Genomic DNA, 19304 nt, shown 5'->3' with positions numbered 1-19304 from the left:
TTCTAGTTCCGACAATGCAGTAATAACCAACAAGTAATCTAACTAACAATTCCAAAACTACTGTCTTGTACACAGTGTAAGGGGATAAAGAATATGTACATAAGGATATATGAATGAGTGATGGTACAGAGCAGCATAGGCAAGATACAGTAGATGGTATCGAGTACAGTATGTACAAATGAGATGAGTATGTAAACAAAGTGGCATAGTTTAAAGTGGCTAGTGATACATGTATTACATAAGGATACAGTCGATGATATAGAGTACAGTATATACGTATGCATGTGAGATGAATAATGTAGGGTAAGTAACATTATATAAGGTAGCATTGTTTAAAGTGGCTAGTGATATATTTACATCATTTCCCATCAAGTCCCATTATTAAAGTGGCTGGAGTTGAGTCAGTGTCAGTGTGTTGGCAGCAGCCACTCAATGTTAGTGGTGGCTGTTTAACAGTCTGATGGCCTTGAGATAGAAGCTGTTTTTCAGTCTCTCGGTCCCAGCTTTGATGCACCTGTACTGACCTCGCCTTCTGGATGATAGCGGGGTGAACAGGCAGTGGCTCGGGTGGTTGATGTCCTTGATGATCTTTATGGCCTTCCTGTGACATCGGGTGGTGTAGGTGTCCTGGAGGGCAGGTAGTTTGCCCCCGGTGATGCGTTGTGCAGACCTCACCACCCTCTGGAGAGCCTTACGGTTGAGGGCGGAGCAGTTGCCGTACCAGGCGGTGATACAGCCCGCCAGGATGCTCTCGATTGTGCATCTGTAGAAGTTTGTGAGTGCTTTTGGTGACAAGCCAAATTTCTTCAGCCCCCTGAGGTTGAAAAGGCGCTGCTGCGCCTTCTTCACAATGCTGTCTGTGTGAGTGGACCAATTCAGTTTGTCTGTGATGTGTATGCCGAGGAACTTAAAACTTGCTACCCTCTCCACTACTGTTCCATCGATGTGGATAGGGGGGTGCTCCCTCTGCTGTTTCCTGAAGTCCACAATCATCTCCTTAGTTTTGTTGACGTTGAGTGTGAGGTTATTTTCCTGACACCACACTCCGAGGGCCCTCACCTCCTCCCTGTAGGCCGTCTCGTCGTTGTTGGTAATCAAGCCTACCACTGTTGTGTCGTGAATATCTTGAAGCGTTTTGTAAAGGCAGATCTAAAATGCTTCTTATTGTAATTTCTGCTCGTCATCAGACCAACGTTAATTTTTTTCCACTCTGATGAGAATTCATGAACAGGCATTCTATGAGCAGATGTGTGAGCAGACCTTTCTCCTGTACTTTTGGTGCAAGATTAATTTTTAGCAAAACATTAGGAAATGTAGCTGGCTACATTCATTCTAAGATAAACATTAGAAATATGATGGCCATGCAACGTTTTTGCAAAAAATACCTTGCTTTTTCATTGTAAGCTCATTTACTTGTGTGGCTGCTAGCTGACACTGACAGCGGGCTAGCCGTTGACAACATAGGGAACTGAAAGGATCATATGACTAAAGCAGAACAAATAATACATAACTCTACATTAAAGCTTAACCACAAAACAATGATTTGCTGACAGTGAAGGTGCATGAAGGGGAACTTTTGTCTACCTGAAACCATGCTCTCACACTGGAAATACCCACGTTAATAGTTTGGTTAACACTCAGAGCAGAGACCTCAATTAGTCAACTATGAAATATAAATATAATAAAATATGCCCACTCTTTTGAATGTCTCCATGTGCTCTGACTCATGTGAAATGCAAAAAGTGTGGTTAGACGTCAGGTTTTGGCCTGGTTGTGTAGGACTACATCGAGAAATATTGCAGTTTGCAGGCTACTTCTAGGTCTTTCTCGGCCCTTTTGCTGAAGTCAAATCAAATCAAATCAAATTTGATTTGACACATACACATGGTTAACAGATGTTAATGCGAGTGTAGCGAAATGCTTGTGCTTCTAGTTCCGACAATGCAGTAATAACCAACAAGTAATCTAACTAACAATTCCAAAACTACTGTCTTGTACACAGTGTAAGGGGATAAAGAATATGTACATAAGGATATATGAATGAGTGATGGTACAGAGCAGCATAGGCAAGATACAGTAGATGGTATCGAGTACAGTATGTACAAATGAGATGAGTATGTAAACAAAGTGGCATAGTTTAAAGTGGCTAGTGATACATGTATTACATAAGGATACAGTCGATGATATAGAGTACAGTATATACGTATGCATGTGAGATGAATAATGTAGGGTAAGTAACATTATATAAGGTAGCATTGTTTAAAGTGGCTAGTGATATATTTACATCATTTCCCATCAATTCCCATTATTAAAGTGGCTGGAGTTGAGTCAGTGTCAGTGTGTTGGCAGCAGCCACTCAATGTTAGTGGTGGCTGTTTAACAGTCTGATGGCCTTGAGATAGAAGCTGTTTTTCAGTCTCTCGGTCCCAGCTTTGATGCACCTGTACTGACCTCGCCTTCTGGATGATAGCGGGGTGAACAGGCAGTGGCTCGGGTGGTTGATGTCCTTGATGATCTTTATGGCCTTCCTGTGACATCGGGTGGTGTAGGTGTCCTGGAGGGCAGGTAGTTTGCCCCCGGTGATGCGTTGTGCAGACCTCACCACCCTCTGGAGAGCCTTACGGTTGAGGGCGGAGCAGTTGCCGTACCAGGCGGTGATACAGCCCGCCAGGATGCTCTCGATTGTGCATCTGTAGAAGTTTGTGAGTGCTTTTGGTGACAAGCCAAATTTCTTCAGCCTCCTGAGGTTGAAAAGGCGCTGCTGCGCCTTCTTCACAATGCTGTCTGTGTGAGTGGACCAATTCAGTTTGTCTGTGATGTGTATGCCGAGGAACTTAAAACTTGCTACCCTCTCCACTACTGTTCCATCGATGTGGATAGGGGGGTGCTCCCTCTGCTGTTTCCTGAAGTCCACAATCATCTCCTTAGTTTTGTTGACGTTGAGTGTGAGGTTATTTTCCTGACACCACACTCCGAGGGCCCTCACCTCCTCCCTGTAGGCCGTCTCGTCGTTGTTGGTAATCAAGCCTACCACTGTTGTGTCGTGAATATCTTGAAGCGTTTTGTAAAGGCAGATCTAAAATGCTTCTCATTGTAATTTCTGCTCGTCATCAGACCAACGTTAATTTTTTTCCACTCTGATGAGAATTCATGAACAGGCATTCTATGAGCAGATGTGTAGCTACCTTTCTCCTGTACTTTTGGTGCAAGATTAATTTTTAGCAAAACATTAGGAAATGTAGCTGGCTACATTCATTCTAAGATAAACATTAGAAATATGATGGCCATGCAACGTTTTTGCAAAAAATACCTTGCTTTTTCATTGTAAGCTCATTTACTTGTGTGGCTGCTAGCCGAATAGCATTGCACTTCTGTTATCATCTGATGAAAATGAAGATATTGTCTGTCGAATGTGTTGTACTAATATATTTTTTTGTGAAGGAAAACCATAGTTGCATGCCACGATCACTCGATTGAAGGAAAAAATCTTATAAAGCATCTGCTCTCTGCACCTCTCTCTCTCTCTTTGCCCCTTTCTACCTCCAGCGTTTTTTTGCCTCTGTAATACTAATGTTAGCTAATATAATTATTTTCCAACCAGCTTGTCCTTATATCAGAGCCCATCTTCTGAAATTGTATACAAATTTAAGTCAAATAGGATGAAGGGGGTTCAAATCAAGGCATTCTATTTTTCACTTACAAGCTGGCCGATTGTTGGTAGTAAATTTCCACAGTTGCAGAATACAGAATGCATCATCATTATGAGATGAAGGTCATTTTGACAGCATTGATATTAAGTTTATGAACCAGGCCTGTAAGAAGCCTTCCCTTAGTCAGCATTGTCTGATGTGACCTCCTACTGTAGTAGTAGAGGCCATCTAATGTGACTTAAACAATTGCAATTGTCTACAATTATTATGTAATATTATTTTGTAATATGTGTGTTACTAAAGGCACAATGTGGCTTGCTCAAAAGAGTATGTTATTGTTCCTACCCTAAGAATCCTGTCTTTTTTTACTTTTCCTCTGTGCTGTTCTCAGTTCTCTACCATAGATGTGGACCAGGCCATGTTCCAGCCATACCCCTCAGAGATTGTGTTCCAGAATTATACGCCCTCAGAGACCTATGAGATTTCACTGATTCTCCGTAACAATGACAAGGTAGGGCAGGGCGGGTTTGGGTACCAGGGAAGCGTGGAAGGTTGATGTGGACATTAGATTGCCAATACCTGGCTGAGCGAGCAGCTATGTGGAGAGTGGGTAGTTCTGGAGATTTTCTTGATCCATCTGAATTCCCAGTGATAATTGTATGGCGTACGTTATTAGGACACAATGGCCACTGGTCATTAGTTACAACCCCATATGTGCCACACCAATATGTGATTGGATTCTCCATTAAAAAGTGCTCCACTGCAAACACTCAATAAACTGTAATTAATCAGATGTAAGGGCTGAATCATGCATGGATCTATCATTTAAATGGTCTCGATTACAGTTAGAAAATATGTCTCTCCTAAAACCCTGTCATGGTGTCAGAGATAAGTCAAGGAAATATATTGTTAGGCGTAGCCTATACATTTAATGCATAACCTACCTAGGATTTAGAAGAAATATCCAAATGTAACTGTCAGTCCATTATAAAAAGGTGTAAGTGCATGAAATCTGGACAAGTTCTTTTTTCAACACATGAAAAGGCATAACAATCTTTTTTACAACTCTACAATGATTGATATGCTTTTAACTTGCCTTGTCTCTTCTTTCACATGTTGATAATGCATTGTGGAAGTCACAGAGGTACAGTAATTTTACTATGTAATGCAATAGTAATTCCCAACATAATAAAATCTCTGGCCCAGCTATGTGCATTGTGCATTATTACCCTTTTTCTTATAGGCTACAGTGCATTATTACAATTTTTCTTATAGGCTACAGTGCATTATTACCATTTTTCTTATAGGCTACAGTGCATTATTACCCCTTTTCTTATAGGCTACAGTGCATTATTACCCCTTTTCTTATAGGCTACAGTGCATTATTACCCTTTTTCTTATAGGCTACAGTGCATTATTACCCCTTTTCTTATAGGCTACAGTGCATTATTACCCCTTTTCTTATAGGCTACAGTGCATTATTACCCCTTTTCTTATAGGCTACAGTGCATTATTACCCCTTTTCTTATAGGCTACAGTGCATTATTACCCCTTTTCTTATAGGCTACAGTGCATTCGCAATATCCCTCACACAATAACATACCTCTCTTTCCCCTACACTCATCCTTTCAAATACCAACTATTTCTACCGGTTTCATCCTTTCAGAACAGTGAAACTCATTAGTAACTACATTATGTGTTTTTTAATTAGGCCTTTTTTTTAGTTTGAACAAAAAGCATTGTGATGAAAGGATTATATAGTGTCAACTGATTTGGTAGTCTACAACCTACATATTTTCTCCCAACCATTTACCTTTCAGGGAGATGGGGTAGACATACTTTAATAAATATGTATATTAATTCCATGGAAAAACAACCTCTTTATTCAATTTATTCATGACCACATTGAAGCTGTAATGCATACAGTAGTTGGATTTAAAATGCAAGGAAAAAATATATGAAAGATTTAGCTTCGTAGTCAAATGTCTCACTTTCTCACTGCAGTCCCATGTTGATGGCAAATAGATAGGCCTAGAAAAAGTTATTGGCAGTAGAGTCAAAGCCACAATTCCTCTTATTTATTGGCCATTTAAATCCTGAATTTCTAAATATACTATGTTGCATGCCTGTCCAAACCCCAAACTCTTTTTTAGGATGTATTGCATTTGGCAGATTTTTATATCAAACAGAAGTGAAGTGAACTTTTACATTGATGCATTTGGTGACGCACTGTTTTGTTCCAGTGTTCATTTCGTCAACAATAACTATGATGAAAAATATTTGTCAACAACCTATTTTTCCTCACGAAAACTAATGACGATAGCGTGACGAGATGCCATGAAAAACACACTAACTTTAGTAACAAATTCGTTTTCATTTTAGTTGACGAAAATGTGACGAGACTAGAATTCCACATGAGACTAATGGACATTCAATTAGACATTAATATTTTTTGTCCAATCATAAGCATTCATATCTTTGCAGAATATTTAATGCAATCCTCTCATTGGCAGAATTAACGGCTTTTCAGTCACACAGCTTCCGGGCAGTCACTTCAGTCACTCAGAAATATTTTGAACTGATGCACAGCCAGCGAACCAGGACACTTTAATTGTAACTAACCTCAACTAAAAACTATAATGTTTACTCTCTTACTTTCATGTTGGCTATTTTCGCTTTGATCACATCACATGCTCCATTTTCCCATGTGTGCTGTTATTCATCTGTGTTGCTGCTCTTGCAGTCGGCAAATACGAGTCATTGTTATTTAGCCCCATCCCGAGGTTATGATTGGGAGAAAAGAGCTGTACGCTTAAATTGTTTAACCTGTTGCCAAGGCTTTGTAGCCTATGGTAAGTCATGGCCGGCATTGGTTACTATTTTCCACAATAGCAATGTGCCAGCTATATGAGGGGATAGTAGGCTATCTTAATGTGCACATGATGGAAGTTACAAGTCAATAATTTAATGGAAAAAAAATAGCTGCCAAAGTGAACACAGTTCTGTACCTTAGTATGGTCTGCCAAACTGCCACCAGCTGTTGAAATATATATATTTTTAAAACAAAGGATATGAATATAATTTCTTATGTTCTTCTTGCAGTTATTTCTCTTAAATATGTTTGTTGTCTTTGAGCTTCTTTTGGGGCTTAGGAGAGTAGGGAGTAGGGATGTTGCAAAGAAAGTGGAGAGTTAGTCATTATGTCCCTCTTTCTCTCTTTTTCTTTCTCTCTCTTTGTTTCACGTGCGTGCGTGCATGTGCATATGTGTGTGTGTGTGTGTGTGTGTCTTTCTGGTCTTTAGATCCCACGGCTGGTGAAGGTGATGGAGGGAGACTCTCTGTATTTTAAAGTGGTCAGTCCAGTGGATGTATGTAGCAAAGTGGCCCCAGGGATGGCGTCCACATTCAGTGTCCTCTTTACACCTCAGGAGAACAAGGTACTGTCAACACAAATCAAATAAAAATGATATGGCAACACACTTAACAAACAGTTGGAACACTGTAAAGTGCAATAAACTATTACGTTTTCTTTTAATGCTATGGATCAAAGCAAACAAGTGTTTCCAACTTTATTCCAACTTTATTCAATCTGTTCATTAAATTTCCTCTTTCTGATTTCAAAAGAAAACAGCTTTCCTATGTTCTGAAAATTACTGAAAGGAATGTTGGCCTAGTTATGAAACCAGTCTCATTCATTACCCTTGGTCTGAAGGAAAGATTTCAATGCTTCAGGTTTTCCTCTTCAGTAATGACAACACGGTGAAACATCAATGTCAAAGCTCATATTTCTCATTAATGCGCCTCTGCACTGTAATTCTATCAGAGAGTGTGCTTTGATGAGCATGGGCATGACAGGGAATGTTTCCACCACCGCCTACTCTCACTCCATTAGCTGCCATTCTCCAGGCTCTAATATGGCCTGGTAATCTGCTTTGCTCTGCTTGCACATTAATACATAGTGCAGTTGTTAGAGAGATTCAGGGCCCTTGGCAACATAATCAGGCATGGAGCCAACTAATCTGTATGGAGACAATAGGGAGAGATGACTGTTTGGATGATAGACCCCTGAAAAAACAACATACTTGACAAGATGTGAACATTTGGAGCAGTAGTGAACCTTTGGTTATGCATGTGTTATAGTTCCAAGACATTGTTGAGACAGAATCCAATAAGAAACTGAACAAAGTTGAATCTGAAGTCTACCTCTGTGCTGTCCTGTCCTTGTGAACTTCATAAAGTAACCTCTCCTCCCCCGTCTCCCAGGACTACATCCACAGGCTCATCTGTGTGACAGAGAGGGAGAGGTTTGAGGTTCCTATCCGGGCGATTGGGGCGCGGGCCATCCTAGACTTCCCTGACCACCTGCACTTCTCTCTGTGCCCTGTGAAATGCTCCTCACAGAAGACCATGCTGGTGCGCAACATTGGCAACTGTGAGGCCAAGTTTCAGCTAAGCACACACAGGTGAGAGATGATCTATGATAGTAGTCTGTTCTAGGCTTTAGTCTGTTCTAGCCCAAGTACTCTATGCTAAACCAACCATTTCTACCTGTCCATGCCTTTGTTCTGTCAAGACCTTTTTCAGTGGAGCCCCCTCTTGGAACTATTGGAGTTGGAGAGAGCATGCAGGTGACAGTTGACTTTCTACCCAAGACTGCAGGAGACCACAGCCAGGATCTGTTTCTTCACTACCATACAGGTACAAGACCATAACTATAAAGCAGCAGCTACACCATACAGGCCTGGCTAGACAAGATTCAGTATCCTTGGAGCTTTATGGTCACCATTATACAGATGGTACACATGCATCTATACTCTACAATCATCTACATCCAAAATTCCCCCCACAAAGGACAAACCATATACAATATACCCCCAGTGTATAAAACATTAGGAACACCTTCCTAATATTGAGATGCACCCTCCCCTTTTGCCCTCAGAACAGCCTCAATTAGTTGGGAAATGGACTCTACAAGGTGTCAAAAGCGTTCCACAGGGATGATGGCCCATGTTGACTCCAATGCTTCCCACAGTTGTGTCAAGATGGCTGGATGTCCTTTGGGTGGTGGACGTTTCTTGATAAAGACGGGATACTGTTGAGCATGAAAAACCCATCTGCGTTGCGGTTCTTGACAAACCGGTGTGCCTGGCACCTACTACCATATCCTGTTCAAAGACACAAATCTTTTGTCTTGCCCATTCAACTTCTGAATGGAACACATACACAATCCATGTCTCAGTTGTCTCAAGGCTTCAAAATGATTCTTTAACCTGTTTCCTCCCCTTCATCTACACTGATTGAAGTGGATTTAACAAGTGACATCAATAAGGGATCGTAGCTTTCACCTGGATTCACCTGGTCATTCTATGTCATGGAAAGAGCAGGAGTTCTTAATGTTTTGTACACTCAGTGTACATGTCTCCCCAGAGTCTCCACCGATAGACCCACTCACTTTGCATTACGCTAGCACACAAGTACTTGCTCTACACCAGTAAGGTACTTCAAAGAAACAGATGCATGCACACATTCACATTACACACATTTTTTGCATAAGATAATCAACTACATCAAATGGAGTGGAACTAAAAGGATGAATCTGTTTACCATACATTCACTGTGAACACAATAATAAAATATCCCCTCCCTAATGACCCTGCAGCAGGAATGGTAAAACAGTGTTAATCATTTCAGGGGCATTTATTCACAGTCTTTAATCTCTGCTCTTTCACACAGGTTGCACCTAGCGTATAGGGAAAACACCCGAATTAGCATATATCCTATTAACAGATGTATGAGTGTGGATAGCTGGGTTTGCTGGTGTTATCTGTTGCCTATAGCAGTGTGGTCAGCCCAGTTAGAATGGACAGTCCCTGGAGACACGTCTGTCTTGTTTTGTTTGTGTGATTATACCAGCTAATGGTTTGAGATATTGATAGAACTCCATTGGAAACCCCAATATGTTTTATTTTTGGAATGTAAGCGGATGTGCAATTATTTTTGGCGCAATTCAAGATCTTAAACTGTCCCACGTTTGTAATTGTGATGATGGGTAGTGCTGGCAAAGGGACCTTATAGGATTCCAAGGTGATTGCAGTGTTAAAGATTGATAAAAGTGTTTTTATGCTGTGGTGAAATCCAGATTTGATTGAGGATTTAGAGTAGACCTCTTTATCACTTAATTATTTTGACAAGCCTATGGTAGAATTGCAAGTTAATAAAAGGTGAATTTGCAATGTGATGGAGAACTATATCTGTGTGAGATACAGTAAACCAATTAAGAGCCAGAGGAGTATTTGAGTGTGTGTGTGTGCATGTTTATCTGTGTGCTTGTGTGTGTGTGTGCGTGTGCATCCGTGCGTGCATGCGTGTCTGTGTGCGTGTAAACGCATGTGTGTGTGTTTGGCTCAGGTGGTGCTTGGTGGTCTGCTGTCTCACTACATACACACACAGGTCAAGTGAAGGGCAGTAGCATTAACATTTTCTAATGTGCTCTACTCTAAAAAGACCACTCACTGTAAGCCCATCAGGGTTGTATCATTTTTAATTCAGCACCTTTCCCTGTCTCCTTCTCATGTATGCATCAGATGAAGCTGCTCTGGAAGTTACCCTCTGGAACCAGTGAACGCAGCAAATCATGAGTATCTTGTCAAGTAGTACTGTACATTTTTGACCCATGAACATGTCATTTCAAACATGGTCAAATTTTTGCAGGGGTGGTTAAGCAGTGATTCTACTGTACATACAGTGTCCATCTATTCTAATCAATCCATCTGTTGATGTATTAATTTGCCCTTTAGTAGCCTTCATCTAGGACACATTTACATATTGTATATTTTATTGGATAGTAGCCGAAGCTTGACAAATTAGGCTCCTTTGCTCAAGGGTGTGACTGCTAATACTGAGATTCAATATGACAACTAAATAGCTATATATGAATCCAGCTCCCCAGTCACTGCTATGTCATTTCCTAAAATTAACACAATAATGCAAACAGATGTCAGGTTTCTTTCATTGCTCCTGCCTGGATACTCGGCTTCTACTTGACAGGAGACAAGAAGTGCTACGTACTCTCTGTCGTTCTTGAAGTGCTAGATCAGGGGTCCCCAATTACATTCAGCCTTGGGCCGGTTTTTCCTTGAGTGGATGGTCGGGAGGGCAGAATATAGTTATAAATATTTTATACACTGCAAATTGAACGCAAACAGATATAGTATCTGACAAAAACAGAATAATTTCAAACCTTGATTACATTGGGATACGATCACATACTGTATGCCTCTCTATTTATGCATGGGAATACTTGGGAACAGATTTCCTAAATTAAAGAAAATACAATTTTATTTAAAAAAAAATACTTTTGGGGCCAAATAAAATCACGCTTGGGCCAATTTTGCTGCCTATTGGGGAACAATGTTCACACAGGAAAAAACGCTCAAAGTCAATTCTGGTGAGAAATGCCATCAGTGTGTTTAAGATAGGCTTCCTTTGCTACTGAAATTAATGAATTAGTAATAGTCCTTTAGCTGCTGTCGTATTTAGGAGCAAAGAGACAGTTCCTTGGTGAGTTTACCCTAGACTCTGCCTCTGCCTTGACTATCTGCAGTCTTTTAGGAAATCGCAGGTGCACACACACACACACATCTGTTTTAGTATCCTTAACGCCAAATCCCTAACTCCTTACCCTAAACCTAACCACTAACCATAATTCTAACCCTAATCCTAATTGTATCCCTAACCATAAACCTAACCCCTTAGCTCTGCTCACCCTCTCCTCACCAGCAGCACTCCAGCAGAATCTTCAGAATTTTTTCAAGAGCTGTTCACTGAGGGCTCAAGTCTCCTGTCAAATGCAGCATGGGCAATCAAAGGGAGAACTTCCAACAGCAGTATCGGCTGAGGTTAAAATGTCCTCTGCGTAGCCTGGAAACTGATGGCCGTGCAGAATTAATCTCTTGAGGAAATTAGATGATGAAAGCATGATATTGGCTCGACCAGTGGGGGAGAGAGGCACATTTTTCTTGCCAATCAACCGCTGTCACAGCATCAGGATCTCAGCGATAATTATGGTCCCTCCATTTTCCCCTATTTTCTATTCTTTCTTTTTTGTAGGACACATCTTACAGCTTTATTGCACATGACAGGCTTGTCGTCATCAATATGTGCTGGTTTTAAGTGTATCTTTGCTTTCTTTGATGCTGCTAATCATCTACGGTTCCTCCTGAGACAACATTAGGTTCTTTAACTGGGCAGCAACTACCTTAGTGAGCATGCTCACCCACCTTGCGTTGTCCCTTGGTCCCAAAAGAGTGCCGTTCACCGAGATATCACAGTCACACCACTGTAATAGGTCTACTTGGTGTTCCACAAGAGAAATCGGTGGATAAAAGGAAAAGTGGATAGATTTATGAGGTTGTGACATTGATATTCATGTCTTAAAGAAAAAGCTTATTTCCCTGGATTTTGTACTTCATCTTACTTTGATGAAGACTTATTTACTTTGACTTTATCTGCAACACCTATTTAAGAGGCATACTGTCAAGCCAATCCTTTATAGTAAGGTCTTTGAAGTGATTTTGTTATAATGTGATTATTGTACAGTACTGTATAGCCTAATCCACATCCCTAATAAAGGATGTATGGTTACAGGAGGCCTATATAATGGTTTATGTGCATCTATCTTTCTTTGACTAATCTTTTGAAGAGGTAGAGTACTGTCTACATACTTATTTGATAGAGACCGACTGTTTTCCAGCATTGGACTTACTGTAGTACCAGGCTAGCCTGGTTACCAGTCTTTTTAGCTAACACTCCTTGCCACTCCTGTCATTTGCCAAAGAGACTGCAGGGTGGTGACCAAGAACACAATGGCCACTCTGACAGAGCTCCAGAGTTCCTCTGTGGAGATGGGAGAACCTTCCAGAAGGACAACCATCTCAGCAGCACTCCACCAATCAGGCCTTTATGGTGGAGTGGCCAGACAGAAGCCACTCCTCAGTAAAAGGCACACGACAGCCCGCTTGGAGTTTTCCAAAAGGCACCTGTAGACTCTCGGACCATGAGAAAACATTTTTCTCTGGTCTGATTTCAACCAAGATTGAACTCTTTAGCCTGATTGCCAAGCGTCACATCTGGAGGAAACCTGGCACCATCCCTACGGTGAAGCATAGTTGTAGCAGCATCATGCTGTGGGGATATTTTTCAGTGGCAGGGACTGGGAGACTAGTAAGGATCGAAGGGAAAGATGAACGGAGCAAAGTAAAGAGAGATCCTTGATGAAAACCTGCTCCAGAGCGCTCAGGACCTCATACTGGGGCGAAGGTTCACCTTCCAACAGGACAACGACCCTAAGCACACAGCCAAGACAATGCAGTAGTAGTCTCTGAATTTCCTTGAGTGGCCCAGCGCAAAGCCCGGACTTGAACCCGATCGAACATTTCTTGAGAGACCGAAAATAACTGTGCAGCGGTGCTCCCCATCCAACCTGACAGAGCTTGAGATGTCCTGCATAGAAGAATGGGAGAAACTGCACAAATACAGGTGCTCCAAGCTTGTAGCGTCTATATATACGTATACACTACCGGTCAACACTTTTAGAACATGTAACGGCATTCCTCCTTCTCTTCTGAGGAGGAGAAGCGAGAAGGATCGGAGGACCAATGCGCAGCGTGGTAAGTGTCCATAAAGTTTTATTTTAGGAAATAAACTGAACACTATGAAAATACAAAACAATAAACGTGAACATGAACGAAACCGAAACAGTACCGTGTGGCAACAAATACACACACGGAAAACAAACAACCACAAACCAAAAGTGAAACCCAGGCTACCTATGATTCTCAATCAGAGACAACTAACGACACTTGCCTCTGATTGAGAACCATACTAGGCTGAACTCAAAACCCCAACATAGAACAACACACATAGACTGCCCACCCCAACTCACACCCTGACCATACTAAATAAAGACAAAACAAAGGAAATAAAGATCAGAATGTGACAGAACATTACTCATTCAAGGGTTTTTCTTTATTTTTACTATTTTCTACATTGTGTATATAGTGTAGTGTATATACAGTGCATTTGCATAAACATTGTGATTGGATGATAGGTTATCGAATCAGGATCACATACTCTGATATCCTAGAACTCATTAATGATAGAATGTTATTTGAAGATTGCCGGAAGGCCAGTCTATTTCGCAATTACAAGGAGTGGCAAGGAGTATAATTTTAGCTAAAGAGACTGGTACCCAGGCTACCCAGTATCAAGCTACTTGAAAGAAAAGAAAGAAAAAAATATGAAGAAGAAGGCCTGAAAGAAAAGAAAGGAAAAAAATATTTAAAATGTTGTTTGAATGTATGTGCTGGGCTTCATGGATTGTTTATTTGTATGTTTTGGGCTTTAGTTGAGATTATTCTTTACGGAGTCAGGCGTATTTGTCCTTGCCTCAATTGTTCCTTGACTAGCATTAATTCTTGCTGTCTATAATTCAAACCTTTTAACTTCTAATAGTAACTGTATCTACTGGCAAATAGAGAGAGAGTGGGGTGATTGCCCTCTAAGGACCAACATCTTTTTTTGCAGCAGCATTTCTGCCTGCCAGCAGTAATCATCTCTGATTGACTTGAGAGATTTAAGAAGCTATCATCGTTAATTAACATAGTAGATGCAACGCATTAAATATTTACATTTGCACTTCGTAATGAATTTTGTAACTTTGTCCCGGAAGCATTTAACTGCAGGGCACGTCCACATCATATGAAGGAATGTGCCCTTCTGATTTAGGGGACAGAGTGAACAGTTGGGAGTTTGGGCCAATTTCATCCTACACTTTTCCTTGGTTTTACAGTCTGTGAACAAAACAAAGCTGATGGTTCGGATTACAGGATGCCAAAGTTATATTTTTCCATATTTTGTTCCACTTAAAGGGATGTTCAGATTCATTTAGCTCTGTGGCCCATACTTTTTTAATGGCTAGCTCAGAATATGAGCTTTCCAAAAGTTGTTTATATATTATAGAGATCAGTCCTTTTGGGAGCCCAGATCATTTATTTATAAATCCCAACATTGGATGGTTTGGTAGTTGGGTTTCCCAAGGGAATCCATATGCCAGCATAGCTGTTAATGTGTATGTGTCTTTCAAATCTTAGAATGTTCTCAAACCATTACTGTCCATGATATCGGCAAGGGTAAGGATTCCAAATTTGGACCACTCTTAGAATGTTCTCAAACCATTACTGTCCATGATATCGGCAAGGGTAAGGATTCCAAATTTGGACCACTGATGGAAAAGGCTGCCCTCCAGATCGCAAGGCATGCCATTTTGATTCCCAGTTACTGTACATTGTTTTTCAATTTTGCGCCACATACAAATTGTGTGAGCAATAACAGGACCAAAGCGTAGTTTACATTGTTTAAGGGATATACAGTATCAGTGTAGACCACCTCTTCCACGGGAATAAGATACACCATTTTTCTCTATATACTCAGCCAGAGAGTGGAAAAATCCTGTCTAAAGCAAATTAGGATGGGACAAAATGCTAGTTCCTGGAAATACAATTTAAAGTTTGGTACAAATAGTCTTCCTACATCTCTCCCTCATTGTAAGTTTTTATCCAGGGTCACTTACCTTGCCATATATATAACCATATGTATTTCGAAACCACACTATGGATTTTATCCCTATAGCCAGAAAGGGGAGACAAGGGAAGCATAGAACTACAGAAATTAATCTGTGGCAATATATTCATTTTAAAAATAGATATTCTGCCTTCTTCTGAGGTCATATTGAATTGATTTAAGCATTCTGTAAAAGTTTTGATGAAAATACGAATAATGTAATGTACGACTGACTATACTGTTGTGGAAAAATTGTTAGAATAATACACCTTATTGGGTAATGATCCACAGTGTCACATTGTGTTTACTTGTGGTGTATTACTCTGAATTTAACATGAACCATGTTTTTGCTTAATGAAGTTTGATGGCTGCCTGGTGCTTACTGCCTGTTTAAAACTCAGGATGCAATTTGAATACCAGCCTATTTCATTTTGGGTTACATTTTTGCTTGGTTCACTCATTAGGGTCAGGTCAGGATCTCTTCTAAAGCACCATGGCTCTGCTTTGAATGTAACCAAACTAGCCAAACAAAAAGCTAGAGGTATTTACATATTCCACATGCTGATTTTGCATTGTATTTTTTATTTATTTTTCATTCTGTTGGCTGCTCTGGTGGGAACCATGTGACTTGTGCTAATGTCACTGGGTCCCAGAGAGACTCTGTTATTGTTGTGGATGGCTCAGACAGTATAGTCTACATGTCATGCTAATCCAACAGCGCCATCTCCATGACCAATTATGAAGCACTGACCAATAATAGCACGCTGACTAGGCTATAGCATCACATTTTGGGGCTTTGCCATAAAGTCCTGAAAAATAAAATAAATAAATGGAAAAGCCTGTATTTTAGAACTACCCACATGTACTTTTGACTTTCTATAAATATATTGGACAGCTACAGTGCTCTTGAATAATTCAGTTGCTGTTTGTGTCTGGGCTTTGTTGTTTCTCCTAAGGGGAGGATGTTGGCATCAGCCTGTATGGAGCGTCTGCAGACGTGAATGTGAGGCTGGACAGGAACTCTGTCATAGTGGAGAAAACCTACATCTCCATGGCCAACCAACGTTCAGTCTCCATAGTGAACAGGAGTGATACTCTAGTCCACTACCAGTGGAAGAGCTTGGCCACTAAAGAGGAAGAAGAGCAGCAGAAGCTAAGGTGGGATGTATGTTCATGCTCATCTCCATGATGTACATAATATAAACATGATCAACACATCAATAGACATTGATTTCCTGTAAACAAACATCCGAAGTGACCCTTAGCTAATGGATCATCGTAAAAATTTGAGTATCAGTCCACATCAATGCTGTTTTATGTAGCCTGTTCAGATGCTCCTCTGTTCCCCATCCCCCACCTCATCCCCATACTCTCTCTCTCTGTGTGTATCTCTGCTCTGCTCTAGGTTCTGTTCCGAACTGCAGCGGGAGGAGGAGGATGACATGGATCAGTTCCTGACAGAGTGTGACGCAGACCCCACTCTACGTGACCGTCTCTCCCTGCTCTCACGCACCTTCCAGGACCGACGCAGGCAGCTGAAGGAGGAACGCCTGTCCTTCTCAGACAACTACATCACAGTGGAACCTCTTGTGTGTGATGTAGAGTGGGGGTGGAGGGAGGGGAATTTACTCTGTACTGATATCAAATGTTTTGATATACACTGTAGAGTCCAATTTTCCTGTCATACAGGACTTTGTGCACGCACACAGTCAAACAAAAGAGGAATTACATGATATAATCACTCCTGGTGATCCTCCTCTAGGAAACCTACAGTATGTGTTGAGTCATGAAGTGCAGTGCATTGAAAGTACAGTTTTCTCAAATGTCATCATATTTTCTTATACAGCAGTAGCCATGCCAACTTGCATGCCAAAATCCTCAATAATCATTGGTTTGCATTGCAATGCCTAAGGAAACTTTATACACTAAATTAATGGATGCACTTTATTACACCACACCCTGTACTAGTATTCTGTACCAACCACTATAACCTAGTGTGGTGTCTGCTCACACCTCCAGCCTCAGGTGAAAGTGACAGATCTGGCTCTATGGATTACTCAGCTGTGGTGGAAGACAACCTTTAAACCGCAGCCTTTAAAGCACATTTAAAATGCTCTGCTTATAATTCTGCCACCTAGCAGTGAGTCACTACTCCACAGCAGCTATAGAAGTCCCATGAATTTCATATTCTTCAACCCCATTTGTGTTTGTGGCAATGCACTTATGAGGGGCCATGTGTTCTTGTGTGTGTGAGAAGTATCAGTGTTCCCAAACACTGTGGGAGACTGCCTGCTGAGTCAGAGGCATGGCCACGTGGATCTAATTAGCCTCTAACCTGATTTCACCTGCTGTCTCGGAGTCTGACCGATGGGCTGAGACGCCCCTGGGGAGACAGCCACTCATTCTCTCATCCATCCTGACGAAACCCAACTCGCCCTAGGCATCTGTTAAGCACACTAGGTCCTAAGGGAACTCTCACAATCATTTGACCTTGATGCCTCAATGTCAGAGAGATGGAAAACAGAGGGGAAAACAAACTCAACCCCCCCTGCCAAAAAAAAGCAAGGCATCCAAAAAAGCATTGCTTTCCAGGGACAAACTCTGCACCCAAATATTCTGTAAAGCACCTTGAAGAGCTGTGCTCCATCAGCACAGAGTGAGGCCAGAACCCCACCGTTACCCTTAGGCAAACTTTTCCTTCTGCTCTCCAGAGCTCTGCTGATTATGATTGCATTAGTGTCTTTCTAACTAATAAGTACTACATCCATTAGCACTCAGCTGCTTTTATTTTCCACTTGATGACTTTATCTATTTGACAGACACTATCATTTAGACAGAAGCTTTATACATATATTTCATCAGTGTTGAGTTGTCTTTGCTCTTGCATAATCACAAGTGTATAAGGGGAAGTGTTATAATATATCATTTTTAATTATATATCAAAAGTATATAATTTAGCTACTCTACACTGTCTTGACACATTTGACACCTGATGGACTGTACCACTTTCTCCTCCAGCAGGATTTCAGTAATCGTGTTGCTACTGTAAGATGCACATTGTTTAAAGTTGCCTCCTCTGTTGCCTTTGTGTTACCTGCAGGAGGGGGACATTTGGCCAAACACCACCTCAGAGGTCAACATAATTTTCAAACCACAGGAGGCAAAGATTTATCAACAGACGGTCTATTGCGACATCACAGGTGAAGTTTGATGTCATTTGATCAGAGAGAGGGCTCATGTATTTACTACAGTATTAGCTAAGTTGTGTTTGATGTTACAAACAGAAGTATGATGAACAGAAATAAAATGGTGCATTGATGAGAAAGCCCCACCTTGGATTTGATCAAAAGTGACAAGGCCTGAAAATGTATTATATTTATGCATTTTGTAAAAGGTGTTTTCTGGTATTATAGTCAAATCATATAGCCTACAAGCCATAAGGTAAAAAACATGTGTTAGTTCACAATTATAATTCTATCATCTCATACTGACAAAGCAGTTGTTGGTTGATTTGCATTTGGTATCCATCTATATTTCCGGTGCCGGAGGTCAGATTTCCATTAATTTCCATGACTGACAGAGTTTCATGGGCAGGTGGTGACCTCAATAACACAAGTCATAGAGAGTTGATTTTTGCCTAAAGGGCAATGTCTAGATGTTTTTATTACATACCTGTGTTCTGCAGATGTGCTTAATTCATGCTCATTTGTTTACATATATTCAGTTTGTTTATTTAATTCCGTCTTTGTATTCTCTGCCTTTGTGCTCTTCGTTATCCACATTAGGCCGTGAGTCTCGCCTACCACTACGGATAAAGGGGGAGGGGTTAGGCCCCAAATTACAATTCAACTTTGACCTCCTTGACATGGGTACCATCTTTATTGGCTCCAATCACAGCTATGAGGTACTTAACCTTAGTTAGGAGATGTACTAACAATATTAAACAAAGCTAAGACACAAATACTGTATTTCTACACTTACACTGAATGAGAGTTACAGAGTTTTGTTTTACACCTTTGTTCCAGATTATCAGCC

General features: G+C 40.9%; 1 protein-coding gene across 3 annotated transcripts in view; it reads left to right on the top strand.

The window, feature by feature from the left end:
• The window catches only part of hydin (HYDIN axonemal central pair apparatus protein), a 73770-nt gene that overhangs the window by 6863 nt on the left and 47603 nt on the right, over nucleotides 1-19304 (top strand). For all 3 annotated transcript variants that reach the window (XM_021597922.2, XM_021597913.2, XM_036975199.1), the window contains exons 4-11: nucleotides 4042-4161; nucleotides 6953-7087; nucleotides 7914-8113; nucleotides 8224-8348; nucleotides 16226-16427; nucleotides 16675-16858; nucleotides 18370-18469; nucleotides 19055-19173. In XM_021597922.2, the coding sequence (XP_021453597.2) occupies nucleotides 4042-4161; nucleotides 6953-7087; nucleotides 7914-8113; nucleotides 8224-8348; nucleotides 16226-16427; nucleotides 16675-16858; nucleotides 18370-18469; nucleotides 19055-19173 (1185 nt within the window). The remainder of the gene's footprint in view (nucleotides 1-4041; nucleotides 4162-6952; nucleotides 7088-7913; nucleotides 8114-8223; nucleotides 8349-16225; nucleotides 16428-16674; nucleotides 16859-18369; nucleotides 18470-19054; nucleotides 19174-19304) is intronic.

Source organism: Oncorhynchus mykiss, chromosome 1, assembly GCF_013265735.2.
Source record: "Oncorhynchus mykiss isolate Arlee chromosome 1, USDA_OmykA_1.1, whole genome shotgun sequence".
NCBI classification, from domain to species: domain Eukaryota; kingdom Metazoa; phylum Chordata; class Actinopteri; order Salmoniformes; family Salmonidae; genus Oncorhynchus; species Oncorhynchus mykiss.
Note: the sequence above shows the minus strand (reverse complement) of the source record. Positions and strands in the feature narration are given on the sequence as shown.